A 21,042-nucleotide genomic window follows, 5' to 3' on the forward strand; every position below is an offset into this window, starting at 1 on the left:
GTCCATTAAAATCCAAGGATTGCAATAAAGCACTTCACTTAATGGGAAGTACAATTGAAAAAGCATTTTCTATAAGATCTTTACACAACGGGCCAAATTAATTACAACACTGAGCAGCTGAGAAATGTTAATATGCAGTCAGAATAAACCGAAGGGAATTGATTTCCCATTGCCAAAGGAGCTACGCCTCCTTTTATTCAGAGGAAAAACCATGTAAATGGAAGCCAAATGTGTCCAATCTAATCTCGACTTTATAGTCAGCATTTATTCATATCAAAAGATGTGTATACAATTATATATTTAATCTATAATTAACAAAATAAAATGAAAGCTCCCACATTCCCAGCATCTGATCCAAAAGATCAAAGATAATACAACATTTATGACAATACAAAAATACTGTACAGAGGTGCTTTAAAAATCATCCCGAAAAGAGCTCTATCCAGAAAGCACTTTGCTGAAATATTCTTCATTCAGCAATATCTTGCTGTGCATTTCCTTATTAATTAAGATAAAAAAGTGAATTCTCACTGGAAAACAGGCCTCCATTTGTGTCCCGCAACAGAGTGGCTTTTCCAAAGCTCATGAGAGACGGAAAAAAACCCCATCACAAGAAAGAAAATAAAAATGGAAGAACTTTAGAATTATAATCTCTCACTCCACATTAGCATTTATTAATTCCGAAAATAAATAGTTCACGAGTGAGTGGACAGAAAGCTGTATCTCATTTACCTCCACCTATTTCTCCACCCACACCTTTTTACAAGATCTCAGAAATCTGAAGCACATGACATCCCTGATATGAGAAAGCCCAACCGCCCCTGCTGAAAGCGCCCATGATGAACGTCGCTGCTGGAATAAACTGATTTATGACTGATAGCTGAAGGTTGTACGTTCAGATCAAACATCACCACCGTGAACAGCAGCTGAGCTAGCTCAGAAAAGCAAGCTTAGGAAAAAATAAAGAACTTCAGTGACGATGAGAATTCGGAGAATGTCGGTGACGATGAACTGTGGTGCAAACCTCATTCTCCGAATTCTCATCGTCACTGAAGCACGCCGCAGACAAATCAGTGCATGATCTCTGAATCCGCCGATACCAGCCTAACCCGTTTCCTTGAGTTTGTCATACAGATAAAAAAACAACACATAAATCTACATTCCCACCCCATGATGCTCGTGCACCAGCCTGAGAGAGGTGCCCCTGCCTTGCACTTCCTGTCGCAGTCAGAGCAGAGGCGAAGCTTCAAGTTTCTGTTGATTATGAAGTTGAGAGGGAGAAAGAATGAAGTGGATAGAAATCAGTCCGTCTCCATGCTGACACAGGAAGAGGCTCCATCCATGCCATCATGGGTCTGGGATGAGACGTGGTTCTCGGGCTGGCTGGAGGAGGGGACGGGTGGAGGGACGGTGGGCTGGCGGATCTTGTCTTGGCGCTGGTAGAACAGAAGGTAGACGGCGCTGGTCTACAGGAATAGATGGAGAGTAAACATTACAGACCTATTGTATTTAAACACCATTCAAAGGTTTGGCTTCTGCATGTTTTTTTAATGTTTTTGAAAATTATATCATGATTACCAAGGCTGCATTTATTTGCTCAAATAAAAAAATATATATAATTAAAATTTCAAATCACTGTTTTCTATTCAAATATATTAAAAAAATGTAATTTATTCTTGTAATGCAATGCTGAATTTTCAGCTCAGTTGGTAGAGCATTGCGCTATCAAGACACATGACCCATATTGTGCTTATTAAATGGTTTGACTTGTTTATACTGGTAAAATAATGTGTAGCCTGAATGCACTGTAAGTCACTTTAGATAAAAGTGTCTACTAAATGCATAAATGTAAATGTTTAGATGTACTTTTGTAAATCTCCTTACGCACTATATAGTAAACTTATGAATTGTATTTGCAATGATATTATAGCCAACTCTTAAATTACGCCCTGACATCACATGATCTCAATCTGGCAACCACCATGAGTTCATGTAGAATAAATAAACTCTACTCCACTGTTATGACCATTTCTTGTGGATATCATTTTAAACAGACCAGTTTTTTTGACACATGTGGCCCAGTCATTTCAGAGGCTAAGAAAGTTATTGTATTTTGAGGAAAAACAAACATTTCATTTAAGAAGAACGTGCACTGGTGAGTCATGGGCGGCAAGACCTAGGAAATTTAATAAAAAACATAAAAAGTCTATTTTGATTTCATGTTGATAATGCAAACCACAGAAAGGTGCATTCATCTCACCACTATTTGTTCCTCCCTTGCATAGGTCACCTTGCTGTCGTCAAAGTAATACCACTGACCATTGTCCTTGTTCTGAGCGTAACTAGTATCTAGAAGAGGGAAAAGGAAAATGTTTGTGCAATGTTATTGTCACTAATCAAATGAGCATGCTTCTCAATGAAGGCTAAGAAACTGATGCATACAGTGTCCATCTCGGAGTCCGCCGAAGTGGTTGGACACAGAGATCAGGTCATATCTACAGGGAGGTTCAGTACTGTTCACGGTCTTCTTTAGGAGGAAACCTGAGAAGTCCAGATCCCTGCAGTCAGAGAGAGAGAAAGCTGCTTTTCACCAGAGCAATAACAACATTTGAACCACATGAAAATGTAATAGTCTGAGTATCAACCATTGAAAAAAATATAAAGCTTGCTCATCAATTTAATTATTTTAAGGATGTGAACGAACATTTATGACCCCATCACCATCACATCAAAAATAAAAGCATTTATAATTGTACAATACATTTCAAAAGTTTGTGGTCAGTAAGACTTTTTCCTTCTTTTTTGAAAGACATTACTAATTTTATTCAGCAACGACACAAAACACTGATCCCAAATTACAGTAAAGATTTAAAATATTATAAAAGACCTCCTTTTCAAATAACTGCTGTTATATTTAATTTTCTATTTATTAAAAATTCTTGAAAAACTGTATTGTGGTATGCACAAAAATATTAAATTACACAACTGTTTTCAATAATAACCAGAAATGTTTCTTAAGCTGCAAATCAGCATTTAAGACTGATTTCTGAAGGATCATGTTACACTGAAGACTGGAGGAATGATGCTGAAAATTCAGCTTTGATCACACACAAATTAAATTTTACAATATGTTCAAATAAAAAACATTATATTAAATTCCAAGTATATTTCACAATATTACTGTTTTACTATACATTTGATAACATAAATATAACCTTGGTGAGCAAAATGTACTTCTTTCAAAAACATGTAAAAATGTTACCAACCCACATTTTTGAATACTAGTGTATGTATGTCTTCATCTTACCGCAGGGGGAACTCCACGATGGTATCCAGTTTCTCTCGAGAGTATTTTGTGTAGGAGAAGCGCTTTAAATGGATGATAAGAACCTCAGGCAAAGACCACAGATCCAATTTCTTAGTAGCAAGCTGATGCTTTTTACATGTTGGACAATACCTACAGACCATATGAACAAACACAGAGCTATGCGTGCGGAGGAAGCAATCAGGTTCTTTAAATACAACAGTAATCATGAAACAGATGCTTATAGGTTTCTCTTTCTTCATGGTCATGAAGGATAGACTGGAATAAAAGACTAGAATCTGTAATAGGTTTAAGTAATAGATTACCAGGGGTTTTCCTCTTCCAGTGTCTCTACTGTGGTAAAGAGCTCTATACATTCCTGCAGCTGCACTGTGATTTGCTGGTGAGGGACGTCCATGCTCTGATGCTTTATATATTTCTGCATACACATAAAAAACAAGTTTGCAACAGAAATGCTGCAGTTTGCATAGCTCGAAAAAGACTCAAGGTTAGGTTTTGTAACAAAAGATGACAGAAATAATGGATTTCGATATGTATTCAATTAAATGATCAAGTAAATACTGCATTTAAGCATATTTTGCATATTAAAAAGCTTTAAAAAAATCACTGTGATAGCAGACCAGTGGTTCCTGACTGTTGAGCACAAGTTTTTGTACATTTTAAAAGCATGTGTGTTTATATTTATGTACATGATAAACTTGGGTGCTGCGTTGGGTTGAGAGCCACGGTTTAAAAAAAATACTGACAAAGAAAAGATGCAGCGCTGGTTTAAAACACTTGATATTTAGTAACATTACTGATTTTACTGCACTGACATTATCGGATGATAACAAAACTTTAACTGAATTTAAGCAGAATACTGAAAATATTGTCTTCTGTAGAGCTTCGGTACAGCTGAATTGAATTAGTCTCATAATACAGTGCAACAATGATACTGTTATTTAACTGAACTGACTCGATCTGGATAATGACAGTAGGCCTTCTGTAGAGCTTCTTATAGCTAAATTGAACTTGTTTCACAATTGAGCTGCTTTACACCATTACTGATCTGAATCAACACTGAACTGACCACAGCTGAATAATGAATAATACTGTCTTTCTAAAAAAAAAGCTTTACAGCAGGATTTGCATATTATCAATTCTGTTATTTTCCCTTGCATCACTGTGAAGTTGCTTTGAAACAATCTGTATTGTATAAAGCTCTACATAAGCGAAGGTGACCTAAATTTACTGCGGTTATGCAATACAGACGCATCACTGCATTAGGAGTAATACTTGACACAAAACTTCTAATGGAATAGACTGGATTGAGACTTATATGAGAGATTGCAATAACAGACAAAAAGCATTTTTTTAAGGATCAAAGAGTTCATTAGCAATCTTACCTCGGCTTCATTCTCATTGTAGTACTTCTTCTTCATGTCAGGGTCCCAGTCGATGGCGATGTATGGCTGAGCTAAACAGAAACAGTGAGTCACGGCATTAAGAGCAGGAACATTTCTACTTATGAACACTCGGAGTTAAAAGATACCATGTCTATGAAAAGATGCGAATTGAGCAGCCGGAGAGATAAAAGACACGCAATCTCAATTTGTTATGACCCTCACTTCTGCGCACATGACCCTGAAGTTGTACAAAAGCATCAGAAGTGTCTGTAATAAATTGAGTTTCTCATTAGTATGTACTTACAGCTGAAGGAGAAGCCACCGTCCGCCTCTCCCATCCCTCGCTCCGTGGTGCCATTAGAGTTCACCGCCTGAATGGTAAAGAGGGCTTTTTTCTGCTTCTCAGTGTAGCGCCGTCTTCCCGGAAGCTTCTTGTTTGCCTGAGCGCAAGATGCGGCCTCCTCTTCTTCTTCCTCATCGTCATCTTCGTCCTCTTCCTCCTTTGCCAAAGGTTCCACACCAGTACTTTGGTTCCCGTCAGTGGCATCTTGGGAGTTGGTGTCAGTGCTGCCGCATGCTGATTGGCCCTCCTCTGTACTGCTGCCCCGGTCCGGTTCGCTGCTCGACTCCTCCTCCTCAGCTCTCTCCTCCCCGTCGCTGCTCGGGCTGGCTTCTGATTGGCAGTTGTTCTGCTCTTCGGCATGGCCTCTTTCTTGAGTCTCCTCCTCTTTCTTAGATGGCCCTGCCTCCTCAGAGTCTTCCTCGCCCTCATCTGTTCAGAAATGAATCATTGTTTGTACACACAATTGTGGGGTCATTTCAAGATTTTAAAAGAAGAAGTCTCTTATACTCATCAAAACTGCATCTATTTGATAAAATAACAGTTATGTGAAATATTATGACTATTTAACATAACTGTTTTTATTTAAATATATCTAAAAATTACATTTATTCCTGTGAATTTTCAGCATCATTAGAAATGATTCTAATATGCCGATCTACTGTTCAAGAAACATTTTGTTAAGAAACTTTAAAACTTAATATTTTAGTGGAAACTGGTATTTTTATTAAAATTCTTTGATGAATAGAACATTTTAAAGAACAGCATTTATTTGAAATAGAAATACTTTGTAAAATTATAAATGGCTTTACCATCACTTTTAGTGAATTTAATGCATCCTTGCAGAATAAAAGTATACATTTCCTTTATTCATACCATCACTAACTCCATTGGTTTGAGCCTTGTACAAATCTTCCTCATCTTCTTCTTCCTCCTCCTCTACTTCTTCTGAAGGGTCAAGGGGACGGACATATCGCCTGTGCAGGACACAATTATGACACATATGAATGGCAACCCAACTTTGGCATGAAAAAAAAAAAACTGATCACGACAGATTTATGCACCCAAAAACCAATGACCCTGAAATAAAAATGCACAATAACAACATATTGAAGCAGTTAGTTACCAGATTTATACAAAGAAACTAATAATTCAATGCATCTAGTGGCAGTAAAATATGTACAAATTGTTTAAATAATCTATACAATGCAGTTAAAAATGCATAAATAAAGGAAAAATACAAAGCATCTGCTTTCTGTATAATTAATGAATTTTGATTCCAGGACTAATGGCATACATAGCAGCTAACAATTTTTTAACCATATAAATATGACTATTTTTGTTTTATTGTAGAAATGATATCATAATGGTCATTGTATGCGTTTACCTTTTATAACTAAAAAATGTACAACATATTAAAAACTAAACAATCCCAATATTTAATGAAAACTAGCTTGTTACAAACATGCATGACTGATTAGACTTACGCCAGTCTTTTGAGGATGAGCTGGTAGAGATCTTCCCGTGTGCACTGGGTGCGTGGCACAGTCATCAGCAGCGGGTGACCGAACAGGGAGGTACCATAGTTGTTGCTTCCAGAGCCGTAATCTCTGTAATGGGAGCGTTCACGCATATAGATGGCCATAACCACCTCCTCACCATCCTTATCCACACAACCGTTGCTCAGCTGATACCTGCGTCAACAAATCACAAAACACATTTAGACTTAGCCGTTTGTCTCAAGATGCAGCTTTGATACATATTGTTTTCTTTTCTTAAAAGATGGTCTTGTAGCCCATTCTAGTCTTGTGCAGATCTACAATCTTGTCTCTGACATCCTTTGGCAGCTCTTTGGTCTTTCCCAATGGTGGTGGGAGATGTTGGAATGGAAGATACAGATTGTGTGGACAGGTGTCTTGTACACCTAACGAGCTGACATTAGGAATAACTTGTTAAAGTGGCAGGACTAATCTGTTTTCCACATGGACACATAACCAGAATTCTTGCTGATTGGTAGGGGATCAATACTTAATTCACTTACTGAAATGCAAATCAATCTCTAACCTTTATATAATGTGTTTTTACTGGATTTTTTGGTTGGTATTCTGTCTCTATCTGTTAAAATAAACCTACCATAAAAATTACAGACCCTTCATTTCTTTGTAAGAAACTTACAAAATCAGCAGGGGATCAAATAAATATTTCCCCCACTGTAATGCACTATGAATTATATTTTGAAAATAAACAGCATTATATGAAATGAAATCAACAAATCTTAAAGGCTCGGAAAAGTCAGACACTAACAACAACTGAAAAAAAAAAGAATATGTTTATATAATTTTATAAAAATATATATCATATTATGAATTATATTTTGCAAGGAAATAATATTTAAAGCTAAAGGCTTGGAAAATTCAAGACACTAACAACAATTTAAAAAATATATAAATTGATTTTTATATAAATATATAATATTTAAAACTTAATGAACCAGGCTTAATAAGACCTGTATATTTGTGTGTTGGCATGTCTGTATGATTAAAGCCGTTTACTCAGATTAGTTCTATCTTACACAAATATATCATCCCGGTCCAATATACAGCTTAAGGATTCGTCAGCCTGGTAAATCCTATAGAAGCGGTGATTGAAAACATCAGCCACAGCCATCTGTGAAGAGCAGATCATTTATTAGCCCAGAACAAATACAGCATTTATCAGTAGTAAATCAAACTTAAAATGGATACAAGGTCACAGCATTAACCAAACCAAGATTATAGCCAAAAGCCACTTGTAAACAACAAGTGTTTTAGTAGTTAAAATGCTTGTTAGAACCTGGTTGGGAGGGACTCCTGTTGCCTGAGAGAGGGCAGTGCACAGGTCAATCACTCGGCCAGCTTTAGGTACAATCAGACGATACTGCAGAGGGAAGACAGACACAATTATCAGTCATCACTTATTAAACTCTTTAATAAGAATCCTTATTAAACTCTGTTCAACAGACTACTTGGCCCTAAGCAAAACTGGTTCTGATGATATCATGACACACCACCAGCTGGCTTCCTGTTTACAAACCTGCAGTGCTACATCATTCACATCTGCCAAACTCATAGCATGGATTCACTCATAATAGACATGTATGTCATGCAGCACATATGCTGCTTTTCCTGCCAAAAGTGACTGAGCATTTTGTTTTTTTTGTTTTAAGTATATGACATAATACAAACCTGGGTTGGTTTGGCCATGGGATCCAGCGATACATAGAACACCTCCATGACCCTCTCCTTACTAACAGGTAAGGGCACGCTCAAGTAGCAGAAGGGGTCGAAGGTCACAGAGACCTTGTTGCATTCGGGACACACCAGCGTTGATTTAAACAACCCGTGGAATGTGTCGACAATGACCGAATCGTTCCGCCGCAAATGGTTGCGCCATGCTTCCTCAGCAACTTCCTGCAATACACAAATAGAAATGTGATTCCCATAGCAACACTTTGTTTTGATGTGGAGTTATAAATATTGTTACACTTAACATTTTGACCAATAGTGGATTTAACAGAGACTAAGCTGGAAAAACTGGTAAAAAAAAAAGATAAAATAAAATAATAATAAGCTTATTTATTATTATATGATGAATACAAAAAGGAAAAAGAACAACATGTATTCAAAATAGAATTTTTTTGTAACAATATACACTACCAATCAAAAGTTTGAAAAAAAAAATATTTAATCAAACAATCCTGAAAAAACTTACACAATTACTAATAATGACTAATAAACTAATTAACCATGGAAATGTAATTATGAAATAATAAAAATGTATTATTCTATAAAATAAAGTTAATTACTTTTATTTTCACATTTACTCTGTTTGGTTGTAAACAAGAGTGACAACAGCATTTAATAAATGAACTATCGATAAAGTGATATGTGACACTGATAAATATGGTGTGTACTAGTGTGTGTGTGTAAAAGGCACCTGGTCAGGTCTGCCATCAGCATCCCTGAGTTCAATATACTCCTTCTTTTTAACCCTGTTGAGGTCTTCATGCAGACCGTCCAACAGGAAAGACAGCAGCTCCTGAGAGTCGTGTTGCTGGTAGCCCAGAAACTGTGACGCAAAGTGGCCGACCTTGGTCTGCAAAGACATACACACACAATGCTGCTTAATTTCTGTACTATTAAAGGAGCAAAACTAAAAACAAACTATCATAAATACTGTTTACAGCCTATAAATGACTTACACTGATCAAACGTGACCGTAAAGGCATTTAAAATGTTACAAAAGATTTCTGTTTCAAATAAATGCTGTTTTTTATTTTTATGTTTTTCACACAATGTTTCTTGAGCAGGATATCAGCATTATAATGATTTCTTAAGAATCATGTGACACTAAAGACTGGAGTAATGGCTGCTAAATTCAGGATTGCAAGCATCAGAAATTATTTTTAAAAAATACCGAAACAGTTATCGTAAATTGTAATATAATATTTCACAATTTTACTGTTTTTACTTTGTTTTTGATATAGTAAATGCAGATTTGGTGAATATAAGAAACATCTTCCAAAAACATTAAACGATTACTGTAATCATAGTTGTTTCTTCATATTAAAAGTTATTTTATTAAGACAGTGGTTTTCAACCTGTGGGCCGCGGCCCCCTTTGTAGGTGGGCCACCAATTACTAATAAAATAAATAATAATATATTTCATATATATAATTAAATAACAAAAAATAAATATTAAACTGTAACTATGCTTCCACTATTGGAGCTTGCTGATTGATTTAAGAATAAACCACCAATTTATCTTAGATATTTTTGCTGCATATGCTACAGAACAACAAATTCAAACATGCATAAATGCTGTCAACGTGTTCCCTTACTGCTTGCTCCGCTGACTGTCTACCCGCTGCCGAGCTCTGCCTGGATCTGGTTTTCCCGTTTTGCTGAGGGGTGCCAGTCCGAGTTATTTTCTGTTCATTGCCAGTTCATTCTAGGGCTGTGCGTAGAAATCGTCATAAAATAACGATTTGAGCCTGCGCGATTTCTAAATCGCTTTATAGCAAGATTTTCCGCGGCTCTGACCTCCCGCATTATGCTATCTGATCCAATCAGAATGCAGCGCCTACTGCGAGAACAGAACAGACTGGGCATATGCCTAACTCCAGGTTCACACACTGTCTGCGATGCGCCTTTTTTCCGCGCCCATGTTAACGGATCAGAGCGTTCACACTGCACGAGGTAAAAGGCTTTAAATAAAAACGTGCAAAAATTAATATCTAGCACATGAGCATAGAGAGAGTTGTGAGTGCACAGGACGCAGTTTAAGTGTGATGAGAAACGTTTTAAGTGCGCACACTCTCTCCGGGTGAGAGCAGCGTGTATCTGAGCAATCTCGTCTGGTTTTGTGACAGAGCAAAAGGAAATTTGCGTGCGAGCGGAGAGATTCGCTCTCGTGCATTATTTTAATGTGCTTTCGCGTTACATTAATGCACTCTCTCTGCTGCTTCTGCACCGCACACATAACTGTATATATTTATATTTTATTTATTTTTTGCCATAAGTCTATAAATGTTGTTACACCTTTAGTGATTATTTTGACTTATGTCTGTTCTAGAGACGTTACAACTTTTTGATAAAGCTCTAATTGGTTTTCTTTTGGAAATATGTTTCAAATTCATCCTGAATGCATTTATGACTGTAAAGCATATATGTGTGCGTCAAAATTGTGATTAAAATCGAAATATCAAAATTGATCAAAGAAATCGCGATGTTTTTTTCCCCATATCGCACAGCCCTAGTTCATTCAATAAATACAGTTAACAATCTAGCTTCTGAGTACTAAGTTATTAACCGTACAATAGCGGGGTCAGTTATTATTATTATTTTTTTTTGCAGTGGGCCACGCAAACATATATGTTTGGATGTGTGGGCCGCGAGTTGAAAAAGGTTGGGAACCACTGTATTAAGATATGAAAACAGAAAAAGGACAGGTAATGATAAAAAGAAAAGGGGAAATTGTATTATGAATTAGAATGGGAACCAGATTTGAAATGGACCAATTGATTTCAGTTCCACTGGTGTGGTTTTGCACTACAAAATGGCAATGCATACTGATGATCACTACAACTACGTTACCTTAAATACCCGAGGAACCACAGAATAGTGCCTGCCTGACCACATCTGTTTGATAACATCTGCGTAGGCTTCAGCAATTTCTCCCTTCATGCCCAGAGGGTTGGTGAAGTTCAGCTCCTCCAGATACGAGTTCCTCAGAAAATACTCAGTCAGTGGTGGCGTGTTACTCAGACACTGTGGGGAAAATACACAATTCATTTCAAGAAAAGCCTTTTGTAGAAGTTATGTGACTGAGTGTTCAGCAATGCATGACCTCTGACCTGTAAAGCAGAGTTCATGAAGCAGGTGTTGCCTAGGTTTGTGAGGCCACACACTCCAGGAGGCCCTCGATACGAGTCCTCATCAGCAGAGTTCCGCCTAGAGACACAAAATTCCATATAAATTCCAAATATCCAATAAAAGTGACGTTTCAGAGCTCAGTGAGCTGCCCATCTGAACAGCATTTTTTGCTAAGAAACTTACAGTGACTTACTAGGTAGGTTTTCATTAAATTTGAGGTTAATAAGTGAAGTGACATTCAGCCAAGTATGGTGACCCATACTCAGAATTTGTGCTCTGCATTTAACCCATCCGAAATGCACACACACAGAGCAGTGAACACACACACACACACTGTGAGCACACACCCAGAGCAGATAAATTTGAGGTTAATCTTATAATGTTAGTAAACCTTTTTGCAGCACAAGCAGTTATAATTTATATTCATACAACTATTTTCCATTCTCTCTTTGACAGTTAAAATGAGACATTTAGGGATAGGTTAATATTAAGAATTCAGTGTAACCGGCATCTGTTATTTTTTTGAGCACTTTTGCAAACCATTCTTTTAAACCATACAATCCATGACTATAAAATATATTATATTAATGTAAACTATAACACTGGCCAGCATGCATACAGTACAGTCACATATAGCAATATTCACTATATACAAAACTATTACTAGTTGCAATAACTAGTTACAAAATATAACTTTATTATCGTCCAGCTCTATATAAAATGTTGGAAATATAAGTTCATCCAAATTCATCTGCATAAATATAGTACACTCATGTAATGTGATGCATACTATACTTTTATTGTCACCAAATTTCACAAAACAACATTATTGCCCTAATCTGCTAAATGGGACTATAAGACATTATGATATTAACACTGTGTTGCACAAGCTATGAAAATCCCTTCTAATACACAACATGGGTCTAAAATGACCCGTATTCATTTCCTATCCTATTTCATACATCGCTGGGCTTTTTTAAAATCTTTTGAAATCAGTTAATTCCAGCATTAAATATTCCCTGATCTATAAATTCCATTATGCATGAATATTCAAAATATCATTTTAGAATGACCACAAATTAATATTTGATTTTATTTTCTAGGTTTTTTGTTACCACATCATCACATTTATCATGCATCATCCAAGCATGATAAAACTAAACAATATAGACATTTTTTTAAATAATTATTTTAGCAGTTATTTAGACCAACCCATTTAACACTTGAAATATATTTATCTGTCACTTTGTCACACATAACATACACATATCACTGATGGCCGATAACACAGAAATTGAACTGTCTGTGGTGCAACTGTAGTGAATGGGACCGAATAGATAAAAATAAAACTAACAAAATAAAAATCACACTCAAATCGCCATCTCAGTGCTTACATGCCTCACAAATGACAACTACAGGTTTGTGCTCCTTACAAAAAAAAAAGGCCTCACACTGAACAACAGGGGCATATCCTGAACCTCTTTCTCTTCGACTGACCCTTCTGTCGGATGCAAAACTGTGGCCGGGTGGTGATTGTGTTTTGTTTTTTTATCCCACATCTTCCCATTGACTCTGTAAATGTGGTTTTGAAGGTGGTGTGTGTGCCCTCCAAACACCTCTTCCTATGTGGAATGACAAGCTCCTTGCTAAATAGCTGTCATGCATTGGTCACACCACACACAATCAAGGTTGGTGTAGACAAGGGGTGGCCAATGTCTGCCCTGGAGAGCCACAGTCCTGCAGAGTTTTGCTTCAACCTTGATAAAAACCTAGCAGCTTGTTGTTTTTTTATAGTAACCTTTAGACCTTGACTAGCTTGTTCAGGTGTGTTTGATTAGGGTTGGACCTCAACTCTGCAGGACTGTGGATCTCCAGGACCAACACTGACCACCACTTGTGTAGGCATTGAAGGTGAACATCCAGCACACTGTACCACAGCACCATGGGGCTACCTCTGTGTAGGTGCAAACCATTTTTACTCAATCTATTGGACTGGGCCTGAGGACTCATCAGACATCAAATGAGTCTTCTTCATCTAGGAGAGCTGGATTTACACCCACAACTCCAAACTGACCCCGTGGCACATAGTCTATGTAGCATCAGATATTTCATACTCTGATTCAGGACTAAGAATTTTGATCTTCCTCATCATGCAGCATCTCTACAAACATTTCAGCCGTTAATCTTCTAGAATGTCTGGAATAAGCTATACTAACAAGCAGTTGATCATGTATATAGTGATTAAATATTGTCGCTGTCAGACAGAAACCTTTTATGTACAAAACAATTACTTTTCAGGACCACAACACAGACATAAAGGGTGACCAATTTTACTGATTTGACAAGAAATATATAAATGATGAAACGTTGAGAAACGAGGTTTCCACCTGACAGCAATGATATATGCTTGTATATAATAATGTATTATTTTGACTCATTTTGTTGACCTAGCTAACATTAGCTAGTTAAAATAGAATATTTTAACAACAAGCAAGATAATGGTATTGGACATGTTTCTCTGTCTCACTAGTAGATTTCAAGGTCAAGGCAACATTAGCCCAACATTCAAATATTATATCCAGTTATATTTCACAATACATAAAATATTTTCTGAGGTAATAAATTATAAAATAAGTCTAAATGGATCAATTATACAAAAGCAGCTATTCTGAGTTGTGAAATGTGGGGCAGGTGAATAGTTTTCTGCAGTAAATACGTTCCTACTTGCAAAAAATTAGCAAATGTTTCTATTTTTGACTTGTGTGTGTAAAATTCATTTAGAAATACAAAAACAGTGTTTTTTATAAAGTAATGAAAGGACAAATAAACATAATTATTTGTGGAAATCAAAAACAAGATATTTAATGAAATTAAATAATTTAATGAAATAATAAATAATAATAAATAATAAAATGTATTTCTTTCAGAGATTCAGCTAAAGAATCACTCATCCCTAACTGAAATAACACAGGAAATGAATATGGGTCATTTTAGACCCATGCTGTGCATTATAGGGGTATTGACACAAAAACGATGCTGCTTTGAAATAATGTGCATTCAAAAAGCGCTATATGGATAAATTTCTCTTGACTATAATACAATGCTTTGTGGCACTGTAATAGACCATCACATCATAAAGTTGTGGAAGTGCAGATCCAGTCATTTTGCAGCCAAGGTTCAATTAATGGTCTTTTGATTTGGGAAACTGAAAGATTTATAGTGCAAAAACCAAATATTCCTCATGATAAGACTCTTTAAAACCTACTATAATGGTTTATTTTTTTTATTGGACTCTGGCATAGAAGGCATAAATGATTATTTTTGATAGTTCGTTTGACTGATATTAAAATTGATTTGTGCTACACTCATCACATTTGGCTTGCGATTTCTATAGGATATAAGCATTTAACCTACTACAACTAGCAACCAATGTAAATGAATGGGGCTGATGATACATATGTGGATGTTTGAGCATTTTGTGCTTTAGACTTGTGTCTTTTTTCATTTTCCTAAACAAAAACAGAAAGGAAACCTGCATTAATGCACGAGAGAAGGAAGCTGGTGTCTTCATACTCACATGATCTGAGGCCTAGATGTGGGCCACGTACCATCCGCATTCCTGATCTCCATAATCACTGTCTGCAGAGTGAGCAGAGCATGTTAGGACACAACACACACACACACACATACACACAAACACATGCAGGGTGGCCCATGATAGAGCATTCATTTAATAGTAACAAAGTTTGTCGATATGACAAACCTGCCAGGTGAGGTTGCAGGCAGTGCTTATAACAGTATATGTCACCAAGTGGTTACATAACATAACAGATAACCAGAGTTTAGGAGTGTAAATGGTAGGTGTGTATTTTACCATGCCGGAGCTGAGGCAGGTGTCTAGGACAGTCATGTTAAGGTTGCGTAGCCTCTCTGAGCTTGTATCTGTACTCCTCATCCACAGTCGGCTCTCAGCAGTCTCTGACACGTTAAAATGTTGCCGTATCTTTTGATGTATAGCGTCTATCAAACACAGATACACATGTGAGAGATTTACACACACACACTCACTCAGAGATCTGTACCTCAGATACACCAGGCTGCCAATACCCTGAGGGGTTTCACACATCTGTTTACAAAACATAATTACATGCCAAAAATAAAATAAGATCTGTGAGAACAACGTTCTGTAAATTAAGTGGCAATCCAGAGTTTGAGCTTAACATTTGGTGTGCCAAAGAAGACATTTAGTTTATTTTAAATTAAGTATAGTGTAAGACATTTAGTATGCCTGTTTATCAAGCATAATTTAATGCTTATGGCTAGCAGAAATTGTAGCTTTTCTTAATAATAATTTAAAAAAAAAGTTTTTCAAATAACAACAATCTATTTAATCAAGGAACCCATAAAAAAATATAAATGTACAATAAAAAAAAAATTATAATAATAAATCAGCAACAAATCAGCATATTAGAATCATTTTTAAATGTGACACTGATCATCAAAGGAATAAATTACATTTTAAAACATATTCGAATAGAAAACAGTTATTGTAAATGTTAATATTATTTCACAATATTACTGTTTTTGTGAAATTTTGATTAAATAAATGCAGCCTCGAAGAACATAACAGACTTCTATCAAAAAGTGTACTGACCCTAAACTTTTGAACGGTACACAGTGTGTACAGTGTTGCTGGAAAGTGGACCGAATTTATTTTTACTTATTTTGCGTTATTTAAAACAGAAGCCCTAGTCCCGATATTTATTGCAGTGATTTTACATGCAGAAAGCTCTGTATCTTTAATCAGACATTTTTAAGTGTCCAAACACTTTTCTTTTTCTATCCATCAACAGCCTGTACTCACGTATCTTGTCTGATCGACTGAAGCTTGCAGATACAGTACTCTCCATGTTGCTAGAAAGACAGAGGTAGATCTCCACAGGGTAGACCTCTACTTTAACAGTGCTGGGAAGATCAACAACCTGCAAAGAGAAGATGATTTCACATCATCCTCAAATAATGACAAACACCGCCAATTCTGAATTTAACATCTCATTTAATTTTAATAGAAAGAAAAGTTAACACTACCTTTCTCTCCAAAGGAGGTTGATCGTCCATCATGTCATACCATGACAAAAGTTTATGCCAGGCTTCTGCAGGGACCAGGACAAAGTCCTCATTCTCAGACAGCCTCTCTTTCAGATGATAGGAATCCAGATCTACAGAAAGCATACAAAGTATTTCAAAACATCTTCTACCTCCACAATTATTTAAGGAATTGTTCAGCCAAAAATTTACATTTGCTGAACATTTTCAGTTCAAGATGTTGATGATGTTGTTTCTTCATTAGAACAGATTTGGAGAAATGTAGCATTATATCACTTGCTCACCAACGGGTCCTCTGCAGTAAATGGGTGCCGTCAGAATGAGATTCCAAACAGCTGATAAAACATCACAATGATCCAAAAGTAATGCAAATAACTTCAGTGCATCAATAAACATCTTGTTAAGCAAGATTTTTTTTAAGAAGCAGATTCACCATTACGGTATTTTTAACTTTGAACCATTGCTTCCAGCTAAAATACAAGTCCTCTATACAATAACTTTGATGCATTACTATGGATTATGGACTCATAGTCTAGCCAGAAGATGCATACATTATGGATTTGTTTCTTACTAACATGTATCTTTTAACTTCACAAAATGTTCATTAGAGGACTTGATTTGTGTGGATTACTTGTGGATTATTGTGATGTTTTTATCAGCTGTTTGGATTCTCATTCTGACGGCACCCATTCCACAGTTTCCACTGGTGAGTGAATGACATAATACTACATTTCTCTATATTTGTTTTGTTGAAGAAACAAACTTAATCTTGGATGGCTTGATGGCGAGTAACTTTTCAGCAATTTAATTTTTTAAGTGAACTACTTCTTTAAAGGAACACTCCGACTTTTTGGGACTTTAGCTTATTCACAGTATCCCCCAGAGTTAGATAAGTCCATACATACCTTTTTTATTTCTGTGCGTTCTGTAAGTGTTATTTGACGCACCCACCGCTAGCCTAGCTTAGCACAAAGACTGGATGTAAATGGATACTGGTAGCATAGTAATCCCAATAAGTGACAAAATAATGCAAACATTTTCCTATTTACATGTTGTGGTCTGTATAGTCACAGTGTGTAGAAATAACAAGGCTATATGAGACGGAGAGCATTTTTAATCGTATAAATACTGGGAACTATATTCTCACTAGGCGTAGGAGCACAGCTAACGTTACTTGGGCGGAGTGGCTACTTGGGCGGAGTGATTAGCGCAGCACCCGAGACGCGCCGTGGTGAGGAGAAGACAGTTCGCTCAGAGTTGGAGTAATAGAGTCAGCAATTACTAGATAGTAGATTTATAGTGTACAATCATGGGTGTTCGCTGTATTGTAAAGAACTGCGACAAACAGGGGAGACCAGGTATTACCATGATGTTTCATAGAATTCCAACCACAAACGCTCATAAACGACATAGATCCAAACACACCTGTAAACACCATCACAAAGTATTTCGTTTGCTCTGAACATTTTAATGTAGACGACTATTTTGAAAAAATGCAAGTTGCCACACGGACCATGAAACGTGTGCTAAAGGATACAGCCATCCCATCGATAATAAAGACAGGACAAATTGGATCACCTGTTGCTGCGGTAAGTGTTCCGTTATGTTTTGAGATGACTAACATTAGCCATACTGTAACAGGGCCATGCTAATGTAATATAACCTTAGTAGTGACACTATTACGTGGATAGGGGCTCCGTGTATCCCCTTTATTGTTATTATTGTGACACACTGTATGCAATGGCTATACTACAATTTCATTGAACTATGAATGATCATTATAACAAAATCACTTACTTGGTGGACAGCTGACCATTAGGTTCACTCAGCATGGGGCGTTTCTTCCAGTTGATCTTGTCACAATGGGAAAAAAGACAACTGCCGGGTGTATTAGGGCAGAGAAATCTCCTGTAGTAGTGACGCAAATATTTTGATTGTCATCAAGCCTTGACATTGATGGCAATACCCGGTCCCATTCATTACAACAAAGGCACTCGGTTTCTGTCAGCATAGGTTGGCATGTTCCACATTTACACCACCAGTCCGTGTTCGTTCTGATTCTCCCTTCGTCTGACAGCTTCCAAAGTTTGTAACTCCTCGTCTGTGTATTCTGGCTCAAAACTATATGGTTCTGGATCTTGGTTTGATACACAGTAAAATTCCTCTGAGTCTGCCAATTCCTCAAAGTCAGCCATGATCACGAGTCACGTCTAGCTAGTTAGTCACGTTTGTTTTGTTTACGGTCTCGTGTGCTGCGCTAATCACTCTGCCCAAGTAACGTTAGCTGTGCTCCTACGCCTAGTGAGAATATAGTTCCCAGTATTTATACGATTAAAAATGCTCTCCGTCTCATATAGCCTTGTTATTTCTACACGCTGTGACTATACAGATCACAACATGTAAATAGGAAAATGTTTGCATTATTTTGTCACTTATTGGGATTACTATGCTACCAGTATCCATTTACATCCAGTCTTTGTGCTAAGCTAGGCTAGCGGTGGGTGCGTCAAATAACACTTACAGAACGCACAGAAATGAAAAAGGTATGTATGGACTTATCTAACTCTGGGGGATACTGTGAATAAGCTAAAGTCCCAAAAAGTCGGAGTGTTCCTTTAAGGGAACAGATCTGCAGAAAACGAGACATTAAATGGTTCATGGTGCTACTATGGGATATTGTGTATAACATCACACAGAATAGCAGCACTTACCTTCATAGAGCTCAGTGTTATCAATTTTCCCGGGATATGAGGAAGAATTTTGGTCCCCGGCATGTACATACTCTTTCCACTGATCATACCATCTTTTATCCAACAAATACCTGCAATACAGACACATGCACCTTTCACATTCAATACTAATTGGTTGTGTCAGTCCAGCATCATTTAATGAGCTTTAGGACAAATCTGTTTAATGTAAACTGTAAAGGGCGCCAGTGTCAGACATGGATTAAGACACCAACCACTTGTCATTTGACTTGAAGGACAAGAAGGAAATACAGCAGTTCTGTCTTTCCTGTCCAAGGAACAAACACAAACCGAAAGTAACTTTCCCACAACAGACTGACACACCTTCTAGAGATGGAAGTGAAACTTAAAACAACTGCATTAATGACTTGGGACACCACAAAACTTGATCATGTTCACGTTTCCTTTATGAAAATGAAAAGAAGTTAAAGCGTTTAAAGCGGCTAAGTTAGAGTTGATGGTGTTCGAATCTGGTAAGACAAGCAACCTGTCAAAACTTAATGATGCCAAGGAAGCTGTAAACCAGGAAACCCGATCTATAATTAGGCCTGAAAACTGACCTGTATGTTAGTTTCCTTCTTTAATTTGATATCTGAATCATTTAATTCTCTATCACATTGGCAAGGCTGCTATAAAACCCTTGAGAACCTGAAGACCCTCGAACCGCACAAGCTCTAGAGTGTTATAGGTTTTACAGATTTCTGTCAATGATTTATGCGTGTTGTTGTTTATTGAATGTTTGTTTGTTATTAAGTCTGAAGTTTCTCTCACCAGCTGTCTCCGGCCCGTAGCAGCTGCTGGTTCAGGATGTCGATCTCCCGCCACTGGGTCTCTAGTCCAGGAGGCTCCGTGGACGATCCGGTGCTGCTGTTCGCAGCCATAATCACTCAGAAAATCCGAAAAGCGCCGTTAAAGCCGCATAGACACAGCGGAATGTTTTGACGCAGGAAGTAGGAAGCGGTTAGAATGACAACTTCCGCCCTGCTAGGAACTCCAGGGCGTGGCGTACGACGAGAGGGCGTGTGTGAAGGAAGAAGAGTTTGATCAAATCTGCAAAATAAATCCAAAAAGATATGACCAGTATCTTCCCACTTTAAAAAATTGAACCATAAACATTTAATCTGATATTTTTTTTATTTTTTTTCCTACAATTTAATTCAGCAAAATTCGATTTTATTTATTTATACTACGTTTATATATACTGTTTATTTATAGATTCATTATTATGAATCTATAAATACAAATTTATAGTGCAATTTAAGTTATAGTGGGACTTACAGTGCATCCAGGCTAACATTTTTTTACCTAACATTTATATATTATATTTATTTATACATTTATTTTAAAATATATACATTTTTGCAATTAATTATTATTGTATTAATTAATTTAACTGTTAACTATTATTGTTTTAAAATGCTGAAAAATGTCCCCATAAATCAGCTAAAATGTATTTATAATAAATTAGTAGTAGTAGGTTACAGTATGTCACGATAATATTCCAACACTTAGGCTAAACCTTTAAAATGGACATTTAATTTGACATTTACAGTGCTACATGTTATGCATTCAGATATTACTAATATAGATGAATAAAAAAGCATTAAAATGATTTAATTTCTTCATTCTTGTTATCAGAGAATGGGTGTTAGGTTATGCAAGTAACCTAAAGTTTTGGCTGTAGGACCATGCAATTGGCACAAGACGGCAGTGTTTGACAAAAAT

General features: G+C 36.7%; 1 protein-coding gene across 1 annotated transcript; it reads right to left on the minus strand.

Annotated features, from left to right (window-relative positions):
• Window positions 1–990: 990 nt before the first annotated feature.
• On the minus strand, window positions 991–20,312 carry LOC132098047 (ubiquitin carboxyl-terminal hydrolase 11-like). The gene is made up of 21 exons (XM_059504152.1): window positions 20,089–20,312; window positions 19,282–19,391; window positions 16,553–16,683; window positions 16,329–16,446; window positions 15,339–15,484; window positions 15,042–15,103; window positions 11,446–11,542; window positions 11,186–11,359; window positions 9,026–9,184; window positions 8,275–8,499; window positions 7,883–7,966; window positions 7,623–7,717; window positions 6,538–6,744; window positions 5,927–6,027; window positions 5,015–5,482; window positions 4,711–4,781; window positions 3,631–3,743; window positions 3,308–3,457; window positions 2,443–2,558; window positions 2,261–2,349; window positions 991–1,466 (listed from the first exon to the last, which is right to left on the minus strand). Exons 1-21 carry the CDS (start codon window positions 20,196–20,198, stop codon window positions 1,302–1,304), a joined length of 2,991 nt encoding a protein of 996 aa, XP_059360135.1. The 5' UTR covers window positions 20,199–20,312; the 3' UTR covers window positions 991–1,301.
• Between the last annotated feature and the right edge of the window lie 730 nt (window positions 20,313–21,042).

The sequence above is a fragment of the Carassius carassius genome, chromosome 21, assembly GCF_963082965.1.
Source record: "Carassius carassius chromosome 21, fCarCar2.1, whole genome shotgun sequence".
Classification (NCBI taxonomy): domain Eukaryota; kingdom Metazoa; phylum Chordata; class Actinopteri; order Cypriniformes; family Cyprinidae; genus Carassius; species Carassius carassius.

What these genes read in the sequence shown, in the direction of transcription:
- LOC132098047 (XM_059504152.1), bottom strand. Translation starts at nt 20,198, where the DNA reads ATGGCTGCGAACAGCAGCACCGGATCGTCCACGGAGCCTCCTGGACTA. An exon ending in CTACGGGCCGGAGACAGCTG is followed by an intron (nt 19,392 to 20,088) that starts GTGAGAGAAACT and finishes TCTGTATTGCAG; the next exon opens with GTATTTGTTGGATAAAAGAT. An exon ending in CTCATCCTCAAAAGACTGGC is followed by an intron (nt 6,028 to 6,537) that starts GTAAGTCTAATC and finishes TGTCCTGCACAG; the next exon opens with GCGATATGTCCGTCCCCTTG.